Below are 15,903 nucleotides of genomic sequence, written 5' to 3' on the forward strand. Positions count from 1 at the left end.
ATAAGTATTTATTTAATGTCATAAGCTCTTATCAAGTTTTTAGTTATTGTTTGTTTATTTTTTTAATAGAACTTTTGAAGATTAAATAAGTTATTTTGTCTTTATTAACAAAAGTTCAAAATTTGAGCTTTTGGAAATAGAAGTTAAAAAGCTTTTTTAAGATGTTAAAATATCTAAAATATCCTCAACTTATTTGACCATCTTATTTTATTTTTTTTATAATATAACTTTAAAAAAACTTGTCTATTAAAGTAATTTCATAAGTCTTTAATAAAAGCTCTCATTGACAATCAAACAACTAAAATTTTTTAGATAAAAGCTCTATTTTTAAAAGTTCTCCTAACAAAATTTCTAATTAAATAAGCTTTACTTCAAAGCCTGTAACAAACAGAGCCTTAGAAAGATTTAATATCCCACCAAAAACTCAATCTTTATAGACTAGAGTTCCAAGAAAGAAAAATGAGATACTAAAATACAAAGCTCATGAACAACTTCACATTTCCTTTACCCTTCATAAACTAACCTAGAATAGACAATTCCTAACTCAATCATTTGAGTGTTCTTGTCATTACTCTGTAAATCAAGACTTTGCTTCAAGAAAGCATAACAAAGAAAGGAAAGATCACCTTGGAATCAAGTAAATCTAATACCCCAATAAGGGTGTTCGCGTTTCAAATTTTGTGGATTAGACATTAATTCATATCCGATTCATGATTTTGTAGATTATAAATTTTCAATCCAAACCAGTCCACGGATTAGTAAAATTCAATACAAATTCAATCCACATATCTGCGGATCAGATGTGGATTTGACCCAATCCATATCCAATTCACTATTTTACGAATTGATTTGCAGGCTAAATTTTTTTAATTATGTCCAATCTATGAACTAACTAAATAAAATATAATAATATAAAAATAATTTTACTACCAATCAAATTAAAATTTAAATAAGATTTAAATAAATGAATTATTTAAATAAAGCTAGAAAAATACATTCAAAGTTTCAAAGTATAATATACCAAAAAGAAAAAATCTCATTTTTTTAGATTAATACATCAAAATTAATTGTTTAAAAAATTATGTTTGTTTATTTAATTATTTTTATGTTATATTATTACCGGATAAGATATAATATGAAATTAATGTAATTATATTTCTATTTATTTATTTATTAATAAGTACTAATGCCATATTTACAATTTTTTTAATTAAATAAATATTTTTTATTTTTTGGATTCGTAGATTTTTGCGAATTTATAGAAGTAAATTCATATCCAATCCACCGATTGTGGATTTTTAAATTTTGATCCAATTAAATCCACCAATCCACAAATCAAACTTTTACGGATTAGACAGATTAATTAGATCGGATTGAATTCTGAACACCACTATATCCTAACGCCTATTTTTTTTTTTGTTATTGAAGTATATTACAAAAAAAAAATTAATTTTATTAAAACGAGAAGTAAACTATAAAAATTAAAAAAAAATTAATAGAAAGCATTCATATATTTTTTATATTTTATTTTGATCGTCACATGTCCGGGTGAGCAAGCCATCGCTAGAACACTGCTGAGTAGGAATGTTGTTAAGTGTTAACACGCATCTATGTTTGGTACACGCAACTCAAAGTCGGTTGGAATTTTCAAGTTCTATAACGACCTGTTGGATCCAAATATGGATTGTTCTGCTTGCTTGTCCGTACACAATTTGCGAGTAGTGTGTGGCAGTAGCAGCCAAAATCCATCATAATCATGTCATACACATCACGTGTCTAGCTGTCCCGGTGGCGGCTGTTGCCGCGACCAGATCACTGTCCTCTACCCACCCGCCTCTTGGTTTCTCATTTTCACGTACTGTTTTTTTTTTTTTAAAAGAATATTTACAGTAATTTTACCCAAAAATAAAAATAAGAATAAGGTAACCAAAAATAAAAATTAAAACTTTATAGTTTGGACCATGTTAAATAAATGATTTAGGGTTATTGATTAATTGGTGTGTCTGAGATCAATGGACCTAATCATGTAAGAGTACTGGTCAATTACGTTTTAGCAGCGCCACTTAAAAATTCTCCATTTTATGTAACAAAATAATTTAAAAAAAAAAAAGGGATTTATCGTTTATAAGCTAGTGGTGGGCCCTGCCTTTTGGTGTGTGATCCGCAAAATAAAACCTTTGGATGATCATCATTGTACGTCGTATTTTTTAATCACATTTTCTCATTGTATTTATTTATTTTATTATGTCACTTGATCTACCAACTCCACTATAATGATTATTATTACTCACTCTTATTTCTCTTAATCTTATTGCGTCCATTGGCAGTTGCTCAGTTGCGTGCGTTACCAAAGAACTTGTTAGCATGGGTATTTTTTGTTAAAATTTTTTATTTTTAAGTACATTTAGGCCATGTTTGCTTTGGAGTAGAGAAGCAGGGAGATGAAAAGAGTTTGATTTCTTTTCTATTTTCCATTGTTTGGTTGGACTAAGTTTAATGGAATTGAATTTCCATCAGTTTGAAGAATTTGTATTCCTTATCAGTGACTAAGGATTTCAAATTTCTTATCTATTTAAACACAAAAATTTCAATATTATCCTCTAAACAAAATCAATTTTATATAAATTAAAGTACAAATAATTTATATTTATTTTCTTAAATTAATAGGATAAACTTATTTCAAAAAAGAAAAAACAGTAAAGTGACTCGCCGGAAAGTTGCCGGAGACGCACTTTTCCATCAAAACTAGTATCAATGGAATCTTCATGAGCCGATCTAAAACTCTATGGGATTAAAAATACTAACATACATTGTTATTTACATCAAGTCTTGTTTAAATGCTTGGAAAATTTTTATCTCTCATATTTCCAACTATAAAGCATATTTTCTGCAAAATTAACACTTCCGATGAGTAAATCGTCAATTTCTAATCAATATTATTCATTTAACACGATGAAAAATGACGGTCAACATCACAGGTCAATGGTGGTCAACAACGGTCAATGGAGGTCAATGAAAGTCAACATGGCGGCTATCCATGGCCAAAAAATATAAATTTTTTATTTAATTAGGTAATTTCTAGATTAAATTAATTCATAATTTTATTATTTTTAATTTATTAACAATATTAACATTAAAATAGTGGGTATATTTGTCCAAATAAAAAATAAGTAATTTCCTTTCCTTTCAAATTTAATGTGAAACCAAACAATAACAATTAATTTTTATATTTTTTTCCTCTCATCACCTCTCCATTCCTCTCTTTTTTTCTCCTCTCCTCTCTTTCCCTTTCTTAAAACCAAACACTACCTTAGAGTTTCATAAAATCAATATGTTTCATTAATTAATTATTAATATATTTATCTCTATATTATTTTTACAGGAAATAACTAAATTAAAATAATGATTTTTAAACTAAACTTTCATTAAATTACTATTTTTTGCAATACTAAATTTAATTGATTCTAATAATATAACAGATTTAACTGTAAAATGATTCTCATAATGCATTCAATTCGTTGACGACACCATGTTATTGTTAATTATTAAGTGCTTCTGCTGCGAGTTTGACCATAAATTGAGAAAATAAAATAATAAAAGGAAAAAAGGAAATTTCATCTTCTCTGAGAATCCAAAACCAAAATCGCTTTTTATTGACAACGAAGCTGCTCGCCCCTGCTTTTCCTTTCATATAACACGCCAGAACTGATAATTAATAGTATCACGCGTCGGCATTCGTAAAATGACGTCATGTTACAGCCGGCTCACCGCCGGTTCCGCCGCATCACACAGTCTACTTCAATCTCCGAAACCGTCACCAAAGGCTCCGGTTTCTTGTTACTTGCGCGATCATCATGCAAATCAACGGCTGCCGACAACACTTCTCTTTCGCTCTTCAAAGCGTAATTATTATCATAATAATAGTAATTATAAAAATAATAATGTTATTTACATAGTCGCTTCGGCGGCGGCTGCGGAGAGATCGGACGGTCATGAAGCCGCCGTCGGAGATTTAGTAGACAAAAGGAAAAGCGGAGAGCGGACGGTGGAGTTTAATGTTATTAGTAAGAGTAATGACCGGAGGGTGGAGATTGTGATTGCGGCTGCGGTTACGGTGCTGCTGGGCGTAGGGAATCGAGTTTTATACAAGCTGGCTCTTGTTCCCCTTAAGCATTATCCTTTCTTTCTCGCTCAGCTTGCTACTTTCGGGTACTTTATTTTATTTACTAATTTCGATTGATTTTTCTTTTCCTTCTTTTTTTTTAAAAAAAAAACTATTTGTGTTTCAGGTATGTAGCTGTGTACTTTTCAATATTGTATCTCCGGTACCATGCTGGCATTGTGACAGACGAGATGCTGTCCATGCCAAAGGCTCCTTTTGTCGCCGTTGGCCTTTTGGAGGCTCTTGCTGCTGCCACTGGGATGGCAGCTGGAGGTAATATTTGCTTATAAATTTTCAGATACGGTGTTATTATTGCTAAACTGTAATAAATTGTTTAATAATAAACACTTCATTTATGTGATGGGGTATCCTACTACCTTTTGCTGCTTTTTTGGTTTCGGTGTTTATGTTATGTTAAAGTGATTATTGGTTTTCTGTATGGTCGATTTTTCAACTTCAGTGAAAAGTTGTCTTTAACTGTTTGCTTTTTTTTTTTTTTAACTGTGTTTACTGAATTGATTTTGTCTCCAATGGGGTTACATTGGATTCTCACTTTGTACCTTTTGTCGTATTTCTTGGATCAGCAATACTTTCTGGAGCATCAATTCCAATTTTGTCACAGGTGAGACGGCTTTTAGTGCCATTGATTGCATCCATTTGTTGATAATACTCTTGCACAGTGCCTTAAAGTTAGGAGCTTGCTGTTCAATTTGTTCTGCATATAGACGACAATCATCTCAAAGGGGAAGAGGAGAAAATAAAGTGGAAGCGTACTATAATTAAACCAATTGATACGCTATTATTACAATTGAGTATCAATTGCTGATGTGAATTTAATTTGAATGCATATATTTATGATATATTATACAAAACCAAGTTCTAGGCTTTAAATCCAGAATATCCAGGTTTATCAGCCATGCTAACCTTGGTTTTAAACTATAGCTGAGGAGTCCATTTACACCGTAGTTTCTGAGACGTTAAAATTGTGGGATAAAATTTAAGTTGCTGTTATGCAATCACTGAAACCAATCAAGTGTGCTTCACTGGTTCATAAAGATTGGATACTCTGGAAATGGTATACCATGCAAGCTGGTGATGTTTTCAAGCTCATGAGGGCACGAGAGCATCTGATGACTTTTCCTACGCGAAACTTGATACTGAAGCTGGATAATATGTAGATAATTCTTTTTGCAGACTTTCCTAGTATGGCAAATTCTCCTATCCATTATTTTCCTTGGGAGGAGATATACAGTCAACCAACTATTTGGATGCTTTCTTGTAGGCATTGGTGTAATCATAACCGTAGCAAGGTAAGTTATTTAGTTTTTGAAGTATATAATGAAATTGTGTTTCAAATCCTATTTGCTCAGTTTCTACATCTCATCCCAAACCATTATTTTCTTTGATGATCACAGATGTAGGTCTAAGAGACAGTTATACTTTAAATTTAAAAGCTTTAAATCACAACGATTTGCATTCAACAATGTTGTTTTCTTGTTCAGTTAATTGTAGTCTAGTAAATACTATGCATCAAAATACAGATTCTACCAGCCTAATTTTGTGGGGTAGCTAACTTTGAGTGATTTTTGAATGATGGAGTTGGGGTTTCAAAACTCTTGAGGTGCTTTTGGTGGAGGAAATAAAGCAAAACTGCTATGAAAATACGCATAGTAGCATTTCTTTGAGTTATTTGTTAACAAAGGAATAAAAGACTTTTGAGAATCTACTGAAGAAGAGATCAAATTCTTTTTATGGGATAAATTTCAATTTCCAGTTGTGGGGTAGCTAACTTTCAGAGATTTTTGAATGATGAAGTTGGGGTTTCAAAACTCTTTTGTTGGAGGAGATAAAGTAAAAGTGCTATGAAAATATGTGGTGGTAGCATTTCTTTGAGTTATTTGTAAACAAAGGAATAAAGGACTTTTGAGAATCTACTGAAGATGACATCAATTTTTTTTATGGGATAAATTTCAATTTCTAGTTGGGGGGTAGCTAACTTTGAGAGATTTTTGGATGATGAAGTTGGGGTTTCAAAATTCTGAGGTGCTTTTGTTGGAGGAGATAAAGAAAAAGTGCTATGAAAATATGCAGTGTTAGCATTTCTTTGAGTTAGTTGTCAAGAAAGGAATAAAGGGTTTTGAAAGGAATAAAGGGTTTTGAGAATCTTCTGAAGAAGACATCAATTTTTTTTTGTGGGATAAATTTCAATTTCTAGCTTCTGCTGGCCTTCTCTACAATTTAACTCGAAGACACTTTCTCTTTCATTTACTATAATTCTGAAAGGTTCTTAGGATTTTTAGATCTGCTCAATTGATTAGGAGTATATAGAGGTGAGAAAGAATCAGTTTGCTTTACATTTTGATTTCTTGAGATTGTACCTGTAGATTCCCATGTACTGCATGGAATATGTGGACAGTGTTGTTCATATTCACATTTCATTTATATCTAAATATAAATGGAATGTGAATTATTGCAAATTACTATTGTTTGGTCATTATGCTGTGTCATAATCGATTAATGATTTTCTTCCAAAATGTTGCAGTCTTTGATAACCCAATTTCATTATCTTTGTTCGTTAAGAGAAATCAAGAGAATCATGATTGACCAAATCCTTCATGACATCAATAAAAAGATTATTTATTGGTGAAAACACTGATTAAGAAGACTATATCCTTACAGGCATGACCACCAAGCATGTGAAGAATATCCATTCTACATGGAATCTAGAACTTAAAAATTTATTTGGAATCTGAAAATTCTGTATTCAATTTGCATTTTATCAGTTAAAGTTATTAAAATTTCTATAGTTTATCTTATTTTAGGATTAATTTTAAACTGTACAAATTATGTAATACACTCAATAACAAACCCAACTAAATTTTACGTTCTTTTAAGAATCATTTAATCATCGTCCTTGTTTGCTAGGTTTGGTCTGCTTACTTATGTGCACTTCAGCAGCTCGATAACATCTTTATAAAGTAGAACCCGCATCTAAACTTTTTGTCCTTGAAAAAATCATAATAACAGTTGACACTTGTTGATATTAACATTTGGTTTGCTTGCCTATGTGCACCTCTGCAGTGGATCTAATCCTGGTCATTCATTGAAGGGAGCCGGTTTATTTTGGAGTCTCTTGATGATAGTTTCATTTCTTTTGCAAGCGGCTGATACAGTACTAAAGGTTGTTGGAATTTCTCAATGATAGCTTGTCTGATTTTCTCTTTTTCCTCATTTATTAACTGGCTACATTTTTATTTTCCTTTTGTAGGAAGTTATCTTTTTGGATGCAGCTCAGCGGTTAAAAGTATGTTTGGTCGAGGGCTGATATCAAGTATATGTTTATATATTAACGTAGAATTTTCAATTTCTTGGAAAAAATCTATACCGCTGTTTTAACTAGGCATATAATTTAAAATAATTCACCTTTGCTGCCATATTGAAACATAGTTTAGATTGGAGTCTGTTGGGAAAGAAATGATTATCACAATAATTAAAACCTCTAATCAAGATGAAGCAACAAAGGATAGACTTATTTCAATTACTTTACTAAATTTCGCCAAACTGGAAGGGGGGGGGGGGGACTAATAATGCAGGATTCAGAAAGTGTCTTATTATTTATTGTCCGTGTGTTGGTCTGAATTGACTGTACGAAGAAGCTTTTTCTTTTAATATTTTTTTCCTCATTTGTTTTCTCTGTTAACATTTGTAGTGTTTTATGATTATTTACTGCATTTTTTACAGGGGGGGGTTGATCTATTTGTAGTAAATTCCTATGGATCAGCTTTTCAAGTAAGTAGCCAATATGATATCCGCATGAGATTTTGTTTGTTTCTTAAAATTGCAGTTTACCCTTTTTCTAATTGTTTTCTCATTACCAATCTGAATTTCTGCTAAAAGTTTTTCAAACCATGATTAAACAGGCTTTGTTTATATGCCTTCTTCTACCTTTTCTGTCAAAATTATGGGGTATTCCGTTTAGTCAACTTCCCATCTATCTTAGAGATGGTGCAGCCTGCTTTCTTAATCTTGGTACTTCATCAAGTGGTAAGTTACAATTCATTTAGTAATCTGTTACTTTTCTGGTTTTTTCCCCCTTTTTTTTTGGTACCAAAGTTCAAAGATTTAATTCAAGGGAAAGAAGGCCTAGCAGGGGGGAGGGGAGGTTGGAATGATGGATGATTTTCATTTCCAAAAAGTTCTGACACTCATATAGATGAAGAGAGGCGGAGTATTCTTTGAAAAATTTTATGTGTGTTAGATAATCTCATTTTTCTGGTGGTTTAGGATCTTTACCGCTCAAAAGTCAAAATTATCTGGGGTCAAACACTGTTTTTAGCTATAAGTTTTATAATACAAAATGCTTTACAGGCTTAAAGAACTTTTACCAAACATTGCACATATATTACTGATTTACAATTCATGTGAAAATACGGGGACCTCACGCCTATGATAAATATAGTGTATGGGATTTCAAGAATGAGCGAGATTGTAATTCCTTATGCTCCAACTATGCCAATGGATTGATGGCCTTATAGAAGAGAGAAGGATACATAAGAACAGAGCTCATGTAAACACAACATTGGCATCTGGATTAGTATTTATTCTGCTTTATTAACTTTCTGCTGTAAGGATATTGTACTAAATGTAATAATTGATTGATTTACATACTTTGCAATCTGGATGGCCACAGGATGTGATGGTGCACCGCTGCTCCCATTGCTGTTTGTTCTTGTCAACATGGGTTTTAACATATCATTGTTGCATCTCCTGAAGATTTCTTCTGCCATAGTATCTTCACTTGCATCCACATTTTCAGGTATTTAGATTTATTTTATCAAATTCAATTCCTTATGTAAATTACGAGACCTGCTGATCTCTGCCCTTCATTGATTTGACCATGGAAGAATCCACGATCTTGGCTTGTTTGCCTCTGAAATTGTTCCAACAAAGATGAATAAGAAAGCTACCTGGATTGGTGGCTTGAGAGCAAACCCAATGCCTCAAATCTATATGCTAAACTAGACCCTGCAGAACTTAACATTGACAGTTTGATATATCAAAAAAAAAAAAAAAACTGTTTCGTGGATTGTTTGCTCGTAAGAGCATTATTCATTACATGTTCTGTCGGCTTGTTTTCTATTATTACTATTGACATGTGGTTCCCTTGGTCTCCATGGCAGTACCAATATCCGTGTACGTGTTCACATTGCCGCTGCCATACCTAGGCGTTGCGTCATCCCTTCCGACTGGTTTTGTTGCCGGAGCTGTGATCCTCGTTATGGGTTTGCTCATCTATTCTTGGACACCAACAGCGAGTCCTAGTAGTGCATGTTCCTCTTCTGCCAATTAAGATTTGGTACTCATTTATCATCAGTGTTGCCATTTTCAAGCTCAGAAAATGCCTGCTGGCCAGCTCTTCAGTTTTGACAATAAACCGGAAGAGAGAGAATTCTCATTGTTGTTGTAGTTGAAATTTTTGTTTCAGCGTTCATGTAAAATGGCTTATTTGCATTCATTAGTTTAATGGAAGTAAGCCTACAAATTGTACTTTATGTAATTTACTTTCCCCCAAAAAAAAAAAGTAATGCTTGACCTTAAATTTTTATAGAATCAAAAATCAAAATCTCTCAAAATTTATTCTAAATTTTTTGTTAGGGCTTTAGAGGTCCTGAATGGGCCTTGCCCTGGCAGGCTGGGCCGATTTTTTTAGCGCACCGAGTACGGAGCATATTTGATTCAAATCCCTTCATTTCATAATCTGTGCGAGTGTGATTACACTCGAAAATCAAAGAAGCGATGATGCTAAGAGCAAGTCAGTTAGCATCGCCTGTGCTCTGTGCTATTACACAGTCTCTGATTCCCACTCTAAACCTGTCTTCTTCTTCTTCACTTTCAATCTTTCAAAAACCCGCCTCTTTTGCTTCTTTTTACAAATCCTTAAACCCAGCTTCCAATTCCAATTCTTTTCATATTCATATTATATCCCGAAGCTTTACATCTCCTAAAGGTACGTTTGTAATTGTATATATTCATAATTTCATTTTGTGTAAGGCCTTTTTTATTATGTCATTGTATTATTATTGTTGTTGTTGTTGTTGTTGTTACTTCTTTCAGCTGCTTCATTTAGTTCTGGGACTGAGGGTAGTAGCCCAGGTGGTGGCGATAGAGAAATATTGGTCCAACACTTGCTTGTTAAAGAAGATGACCTCAACCTACTGTCGGAACTTCAACGCAGGGTTTCTCAAGGTAGTTGAAATAACTCTTTTTAACAATTCAACTCTTCTTCTATTGATATTAGATTTTCGGGTTTTGATTCAGTCCTAAGGAGAGCTTTGTGAGGAGCTTTATGAATATTGTGATTGTTAGTTATTTGATAAGAAAAATGTGTAATTAAATCTTAACTGTTGTAAAAATATTAGCACAGCTTAACTCGCTAGATCCAAATTAGTTTTCTTGTTTGTATTAATTAGGGAAAAAAATAACAAAATAACAAGCAAATATGGGTTAAAAATCCTATTGACTATGTTTTCTAAATTTTGTTTAGTTGATCATGTATTCATATTTTTGGTTGCTTCCATGAAGGAGAGGATTTGAGTGATCTTGCCGTTGAACACTCAATTTGTCCGTCCAAAGGAGAGGGAGGAATGCTTGGCTGGGTGAGGAAGGGGCAATTGGTATGCTTAGCATCAAGAAACTCCTTTTGAAAACTGATTGTTATTGATGTGTCTTTTAGTAATTTATACTTTTCATTGGTGCTTATGCTTGAAGAATCTTGATGGTTTTACAGTTCAAGATGGTATGAATGCTATACAATCCATGTTATTTAATTCACAAAATGAAAATGGTTTTGATGCATTCATTTCTGTCAAAATTTTTTATGGAATTGAGTTTTGTAAGTAAAATATCACTTATTGAAGCTACAAAAACTAACTCACTCAAGTAGGTTTCTTCAGTGACCAGTCTTTTGAATTGTATAACGTGTCTGGTTCCATTTCTGCCCAGTGGTTTCTGAATTCTAGCAGGTATGGAACCCTATTTAATTAGTTTGAATGATATTTTTAATGAGAATAGATGTCTCGATGACAAAGATTTAAGGATGTATTAAAAAGATTGCTGTTTATTTGTTTATTTTTCAAATTAGTGTTTAGCTATTACAAATTGAAAAATAAATTTATATTCTTTGATCTTTAATGGCATTTTTGCCCCTTATAGCCATTTTTAATTTATCTTTCTTTTTATTTGAATTTTATTTGCCATCTAAGGCCATTAATCCTTTGATGTGTCACGTAAATCTATGATGAAAACAATTGGGAATAGGCTTGTATCAGGTAACCTAGGAAGACTAAATCTTGCTATTGGAGCCTTGCACAATGATACATTCTAGTATCAGATTGATGCTGTATTTTAGAGCAATACTTTCCATCACATTCTATGATGATTTTCTTTTATCTTCTAGGTCTATAGCTTTGGACTACATGAAGATTTAAATAGGAAAAATGCATCCTTGTGATATCTGCTCCCTTTAATTATTCTCAATTTCAGCTGTAAATAAGAGTTACATTCTATTTCAAACATCAAGATACATGCATACTAAACCCTAAACCCTAAATGATTATTCAATTTGCTAATCTGGTTGACAGATCTTTCGTTGTAAAATTACCTAGGTTCCAGAATTTGAGGAGGTTGCATTCACTACCCCTTTGAACAAAGTTGCAAGGTGTAAAACAAAATTTGGATGGCACTTGTTGCAAGTTCTATCTGAGAGGTATACCTGAAATTCCAAATTTTATACCATGCCTAATGAAATGATGCGGATGATAGATCTAGCTTTGTTGTGCTGTCAGGGAAGCGTCATTACTTCAAGACATTCAGCCAGATGAACTTCACAAAAAAATGCAGGATCCCAATTTTCATAAAGAGGCACAATTGATTGATGTTCGAGAGCCTGAAGAAGTGTATGCTCTTATATGTTTATTATTCTGCTCCTGCTTAATTTTACTAAAATCATAAGCAAGTTAAAGTTTTTTTAAAACTGAAATGGCTCATGGAGCATCCATTTGGTTACTTATATGAGGACTTAACTCAAGAAATTTCTAGGAGATCAATTGTAGTTACTATTGTAGAATGATGGGAAGCATATATATGAAATGTTTTGTGAGAAAATGGGTAAAACTTTTGAAATGTGTAACCTTTTTATCTACTGCTGCTTTTGCTTCCAAAATATGATATGTTGTAATTCTACAATAACTAGGAGGAGTATGAATTCTGGCATCAGTAGTGGTATATCTGGAAGATTCACGACTCAATTAAGCTAGTCAACTCCCCAAACTCTATACCTAAGTGCACCTTATTTTTTAGTTATTATTATTATTCCTATTATTGTTATTATTATTTTGGTTGTGTGATGTTTGGTTGAAACTGAAAGAAGCTTATGTAGGATTAGAAAAATGGTTTTACATTTACTGGATGAATCTCAAATTTTTGGCTTTAGTGAGAAGATATTTCTGAGCCATTTTGAAAGGTTCAATTGTCTAAGATATTCTTATCGTACTGAGAGTTTTTTTCATTCCTTCTCATAACATAACCTTCGAAGACTTGTAACTAAACAATCAACAATTTTTTGTAAAAGCAATTATAGAAGCTCCACTGGTGTAAGATCTATTTGAAGAACTTAAAACAAATAGATAAGTTGATGGGACTGAAGAGGATAACTTAGTAAATTGTGCATACCCCCAGTAAATTTTATCATGATAAGACTGCAAAATTGGCAATTTTCTGTAGCTGACACAGTATACACATCTCTGTGTGTGTGTGCATGTGCACATATACGTTAAATACACGCATGTCCTCATGCTGTTCTTGCGGCCTTTTGATCTTTCTTGTATGACAGTGCCCTTTCTTCTTTGCCGGGATTTCAAGTGCTTCCCCTCCGCCAATTTGGAAGCTGGGGACCAGATGTAACTGCCAAGTTTGATCCTCAGAAGGATACATATGTAATGGTGTGTAAAATTTCTGTTGTATTTCGAAAATCTCCAATTTTCTTCCGTTCTAAAGCTAAAATGAACTGAGTTCTATTTCCTGTTGAAGCTAACGTCTTTAATTTAATTTAATTTAATTTATTTTTTTCCTTCACAATTTACTACAAAGAATTGCCGTAGGTCTGTTTTTGCTTAATATTTAGGAAGGGGAAAGTTTATGTTTGATTTTTCATGCCAAGAGATGCAAATGATGTAATATTATCTATGATTGGCAAGTAGTTTGCTTAAGGTTCAGAGTAGCACTTCTTTTGCTCCTCCTCACTTATGTCCTATAAAAACCTTATCTAAAAAATTCACTTGTGTGTAGCCCACCATCATTTTACTGGAATTTCTACTGTCTCTATCAAATATGTTATTCAGAACCCTGTCTTTCTGTAAGGACAAATTGTGGGAAGAAGTAGTTTATGAAGTTCACATCCTAATATTTTCTTGATTCATTTTCATTTGCCTGCACATTTTAATGCTGTTAAGTTTACAGCCTTTCTTTATAATTTATTTTTTATGCATTTTCGTAAGTTAATCTATCTTTCAACTCTGGTCTAATTTGGTGCCTCTTAGTTTCTATGAATTATTCTTCATATATAGTTGTGCTTAACTTTGCCTTTTATATCGACTTTGTTTTGCTTTTGCCATAACAAAAAAACGTTCGAAGATTACTAAAACATGTTTTATCTGCAGTGTCACCATGGCATGCGGTCTTTACAGGTTGCTCAGTGGTTGCAGACACAGGTAAATCTCCCGTTTTTGCACAGACACAGTTTGAATTGCTCCATGAATTGTTAGCATATGCATAGCAAATTTGGCTTCATGTCTCACTAGGTACTATATATTAGGTTTCCTTCTCTTAATTTCATTCTTTATTATCTTCCCTTCCTATGGAATCCAGACCCTGCCCTCCCCCATACCTTGCCCTTTTCTTTGCTTATATACATAAGCATTAATTCAATTCCCCAATATCTGTTAAAATACAGAGACAAAAGAATTGGTGATTTATTGATGACAAAAGAAGGCTATCGTCTATAGCTTTGGGCTTAGTGGTATCAGAGTGAGATTATGGGTTCTAATCCTAGGAATGTTGCTGAGGTGGAGTTTATTGGTTTTCAGGGGCTGGCCATTAACCTTTGATTCAAGTGGGTTCTATAGGGGATCCGCGTGAAGAGCATGAATGGTCAACCCAAGGTGCTAAATTGGAGCACCTTCGGTAAAAACGAAGGAAAACAAATTATTAGGAATTGCAACTGTATTTTATATGTTACTTGGTTTCAATCCCATCTGTGTCAACTATTTATTTTGTTGTGGAAAATTTTAATCACTCCAGTCTAGTGCAAAATTTCAAACTTAGGTGAAAACGAAGGAAAACAAATTATTAGGAATTGCAACTGTAATTTATATGTTGTTACTTGGTTTCAAGTTATAGTTTCTTTAATTTGTCCCATTGAGATGATTTTTTAATCCTTCCATTTCTTCTACCATATGTCTGTCTTATACAAATTATTAGGAAAACAAATTATTAAAAACGAAGGAAAACAAATTATTAGGAATTGCAACTGCATTTTATATGTTGTCACTTGGTTTCAAGTTATAGGTTCTTTTATTTGTCCCATTGAGATGATTTTTTAATCCTTCAATTTCTTTTACCATATGACTGTCTTATGCAATTTTCTATTTTTAAAAACTCAGTTCTCAAAAGTTCTGCTGCATATACTCATTGCCTGATGCATTGTGGTAGGAGGGTTTTACTAACCCACGTTTTTAAGTGTTCTATTTCAGTGTTGGGGATGAGAACTTGTTCTTTTTCTTTGCCTTGTATGCTATTTTTCTGATCTCTCTCCCAAATTATTCAGGGTTTTAGGAGAGTATTTAACGTATCTGGCGGAATACATGCCTATGCTACCAAGGTTGATCCATCAATTCCTATGTACTGATGCTGACAAACTCTTCTTCTCTATGAGTGAAGTAACCTTCTTACTCTTCTATGGAGGAGGAACTTCATATAATGGAATTAGCATATTGAATTATAATTAACATTGCACGTATCCTGTTCTAAGCTTCTGTACAATACCTGTTTCTTGACAAACAATTCTGAGCACTGGCAATAAAAAAATTTATGCCTTAATAGATCAGTTGCATTTTTACTAGTAACATTCCCATTCTGTTAAAATACTCAGAGGAAATATCGAACTTCAAATTTCCATCTGTTAACTTTGTTCCAGCTCTAGTGCTTCTTGTGCATTCCAATGGAAGTTTACTACTAGTAAATATCCTATCTGGTGCGAACCCTTGGCTTGGGTTCGGCTTGGGTTATAATAGAACAAAAAGTGCTTTTTCTAATCACTTTTTTCACCAAACTTTAGGGCTACCGGGCCTTCATGTCATCCCTACCAGGAAGCCAATAGGTAGGAGATACCATGGTATAAGAGCACGTAAAAGGACGTTCAAATCTATGGTGGTCATTTGTCCACAGAGGAGAGACGGAGAGATATAGGCTTCTTCAGTGCAGGTTGCATGAAGCATCGAAGGAATGAAGAGAAAAGGGTTCCAAATGAGAAGATGCTAATTTACCCTTTACCTGAGTATCCTCTAATTAAGGGAGAACCACGTGTATCGTTGGACAAAAGATGCCCTTAGAGACACTCCCCCGTACAAGGGTTTGGCAAAGGACAAAGGGAAAGGTTAGGTCTCTGAACCAAAATTCACTCCTTC

At 33.2% G+C, this 15,903-nt stretch overlaps 2 protein-coding genes across 4 annotated transcripts; both read left to right on the forward strand.

Moving 5' to 3' along the window:
• The first annotated feature begins 3,557 nt into the window (after positions 1-3,557).
• On the forward strand, positions 3,558-9,761 carry LOC102628201 (protein CLT1, chloroplastic). The gene is made up of 10 exons (XM_006470468.4): positions 3,558-4,209; positions 4,290-4,435; positions 4,747-4,784; positions 5,357-5,472; positions 7,244-7,343; positions 7,431-7,466; positions 7,904-7,951; positions 8,083-8,206; positions 8,853-8,978; positions 9,343-9,761. Exons 1-10 carry the CDS (start codon positions 3,743-3,745, stop codon positions 9,510-9,512), a joined length of 1,371 nt encoding a protein of 456 aa, XP_006470531.2. The 5' UTR covers positions 3,558-3,742; the 3' UTR covers positions 9,513-9,761.
• Positions 9,762-9,822: 61 nt separating this feature from the next.
• Positions 9,823-15,338, forward strand: LOC102627911 (rhodanese-like/PpiC domain-containing protein 12, chloroplastic). Of its 3 annotated transcripts, none has more exons than XM_006470467.4 (8): positions 9,823-10,169; positions 10,277-10,408; positions 10,745-10,836; positions 11,827-11,927; positions 12,007-12,117; positions 13,053-13,161; positions 13,879-13,929; positions 15,045-15,338. In XM_006470467.4, exons 1-8 carry the CDS (start codon positions 9,959-9,961, stop codon positions 15,123-15,125), a joined length of 888 nt encoding a protein of 295 aa, XP_006470530.2. In that variant the 5' UTR covers positions 9,823-9,958; the 3' UTR covers positions 15,126-15,338. The 3 variants fall into 3 exon arrangements, with proteins under 3 accessions (XP_006470530.2, XP_024950676.2, XP_052290781.1); XM_025094908.2 differs by lacking the exon at positions 15,045-15,338 and adding an exon at positions 14,305-14,624; XM_052434821.1 differs by lacking the exon at positions 15,045-15,338 and adding an exon at positions 14,172-14,260.
• The last annotated feature ends 565 nt before the right edge of the window (positions 15,339-15,903 follow it).

Source organism: Citrus sinensis, chromosome 2, assembly GCF_022201045.2.
Source record: "Citrus sinensis cultivar Valencia sweet orange chromosome 2, DVS_A1.0, whole genome shotgun sequence".
NCBI lineage: Eukaryota > Viridiplantae > Streptophyta > Magnoliopsida > Sapindales > Rutaceae > Citrus > Citrus sinensis.

Excerpts from the sequence above, each read along its gene's own strand:
- LOC102628201 (XM_006470468.4), top strand. The coding sequence starts at position 3,743 with ATGACGTCATGTTACAGCCGGCTCACCGCCGGTTCCGCCGCATCACAC. Across the intron at positions 7,344-7,430 it reads CGGCTGATACAGTACTAAAG|GAAGTTATCTTTTTGGATGC; the intron begins GTTGTTGGAATT and ends TTCCTTTTGTAG. Across the intron at positions 7,467-7,903 it reads ATGCAGCTCAGCGGTTAAAA|GGGGGGGTTGATCTATTTGT; the intron begins GTATGTTTGGTC and ends CATTTTTTACAG.
- LOC102627911 (XM_006470467.4), top strand. The coding sequence starts at position 9,959 with ATGATGCTAAGAGCAAGTCAGTTAGCATCGCCTGTGCTCTGTGCTATT. Across the intron at positions 10,170-10,276 it reads AAGCTTTACATCTCCTAAAG|CTGCTTCATTTAGTTCTGGG; the intron begins GTACGTTTGTAA and ends TACTTCTTTCAG. Across the intron at positions 13,930-15,044 it reads CTCAGTGGTTGCAGACACAG|GGTTTTAGGAGAGTATTTAA; the intron begins GTAAATCTCCCG and ends CAAATTATTCAG.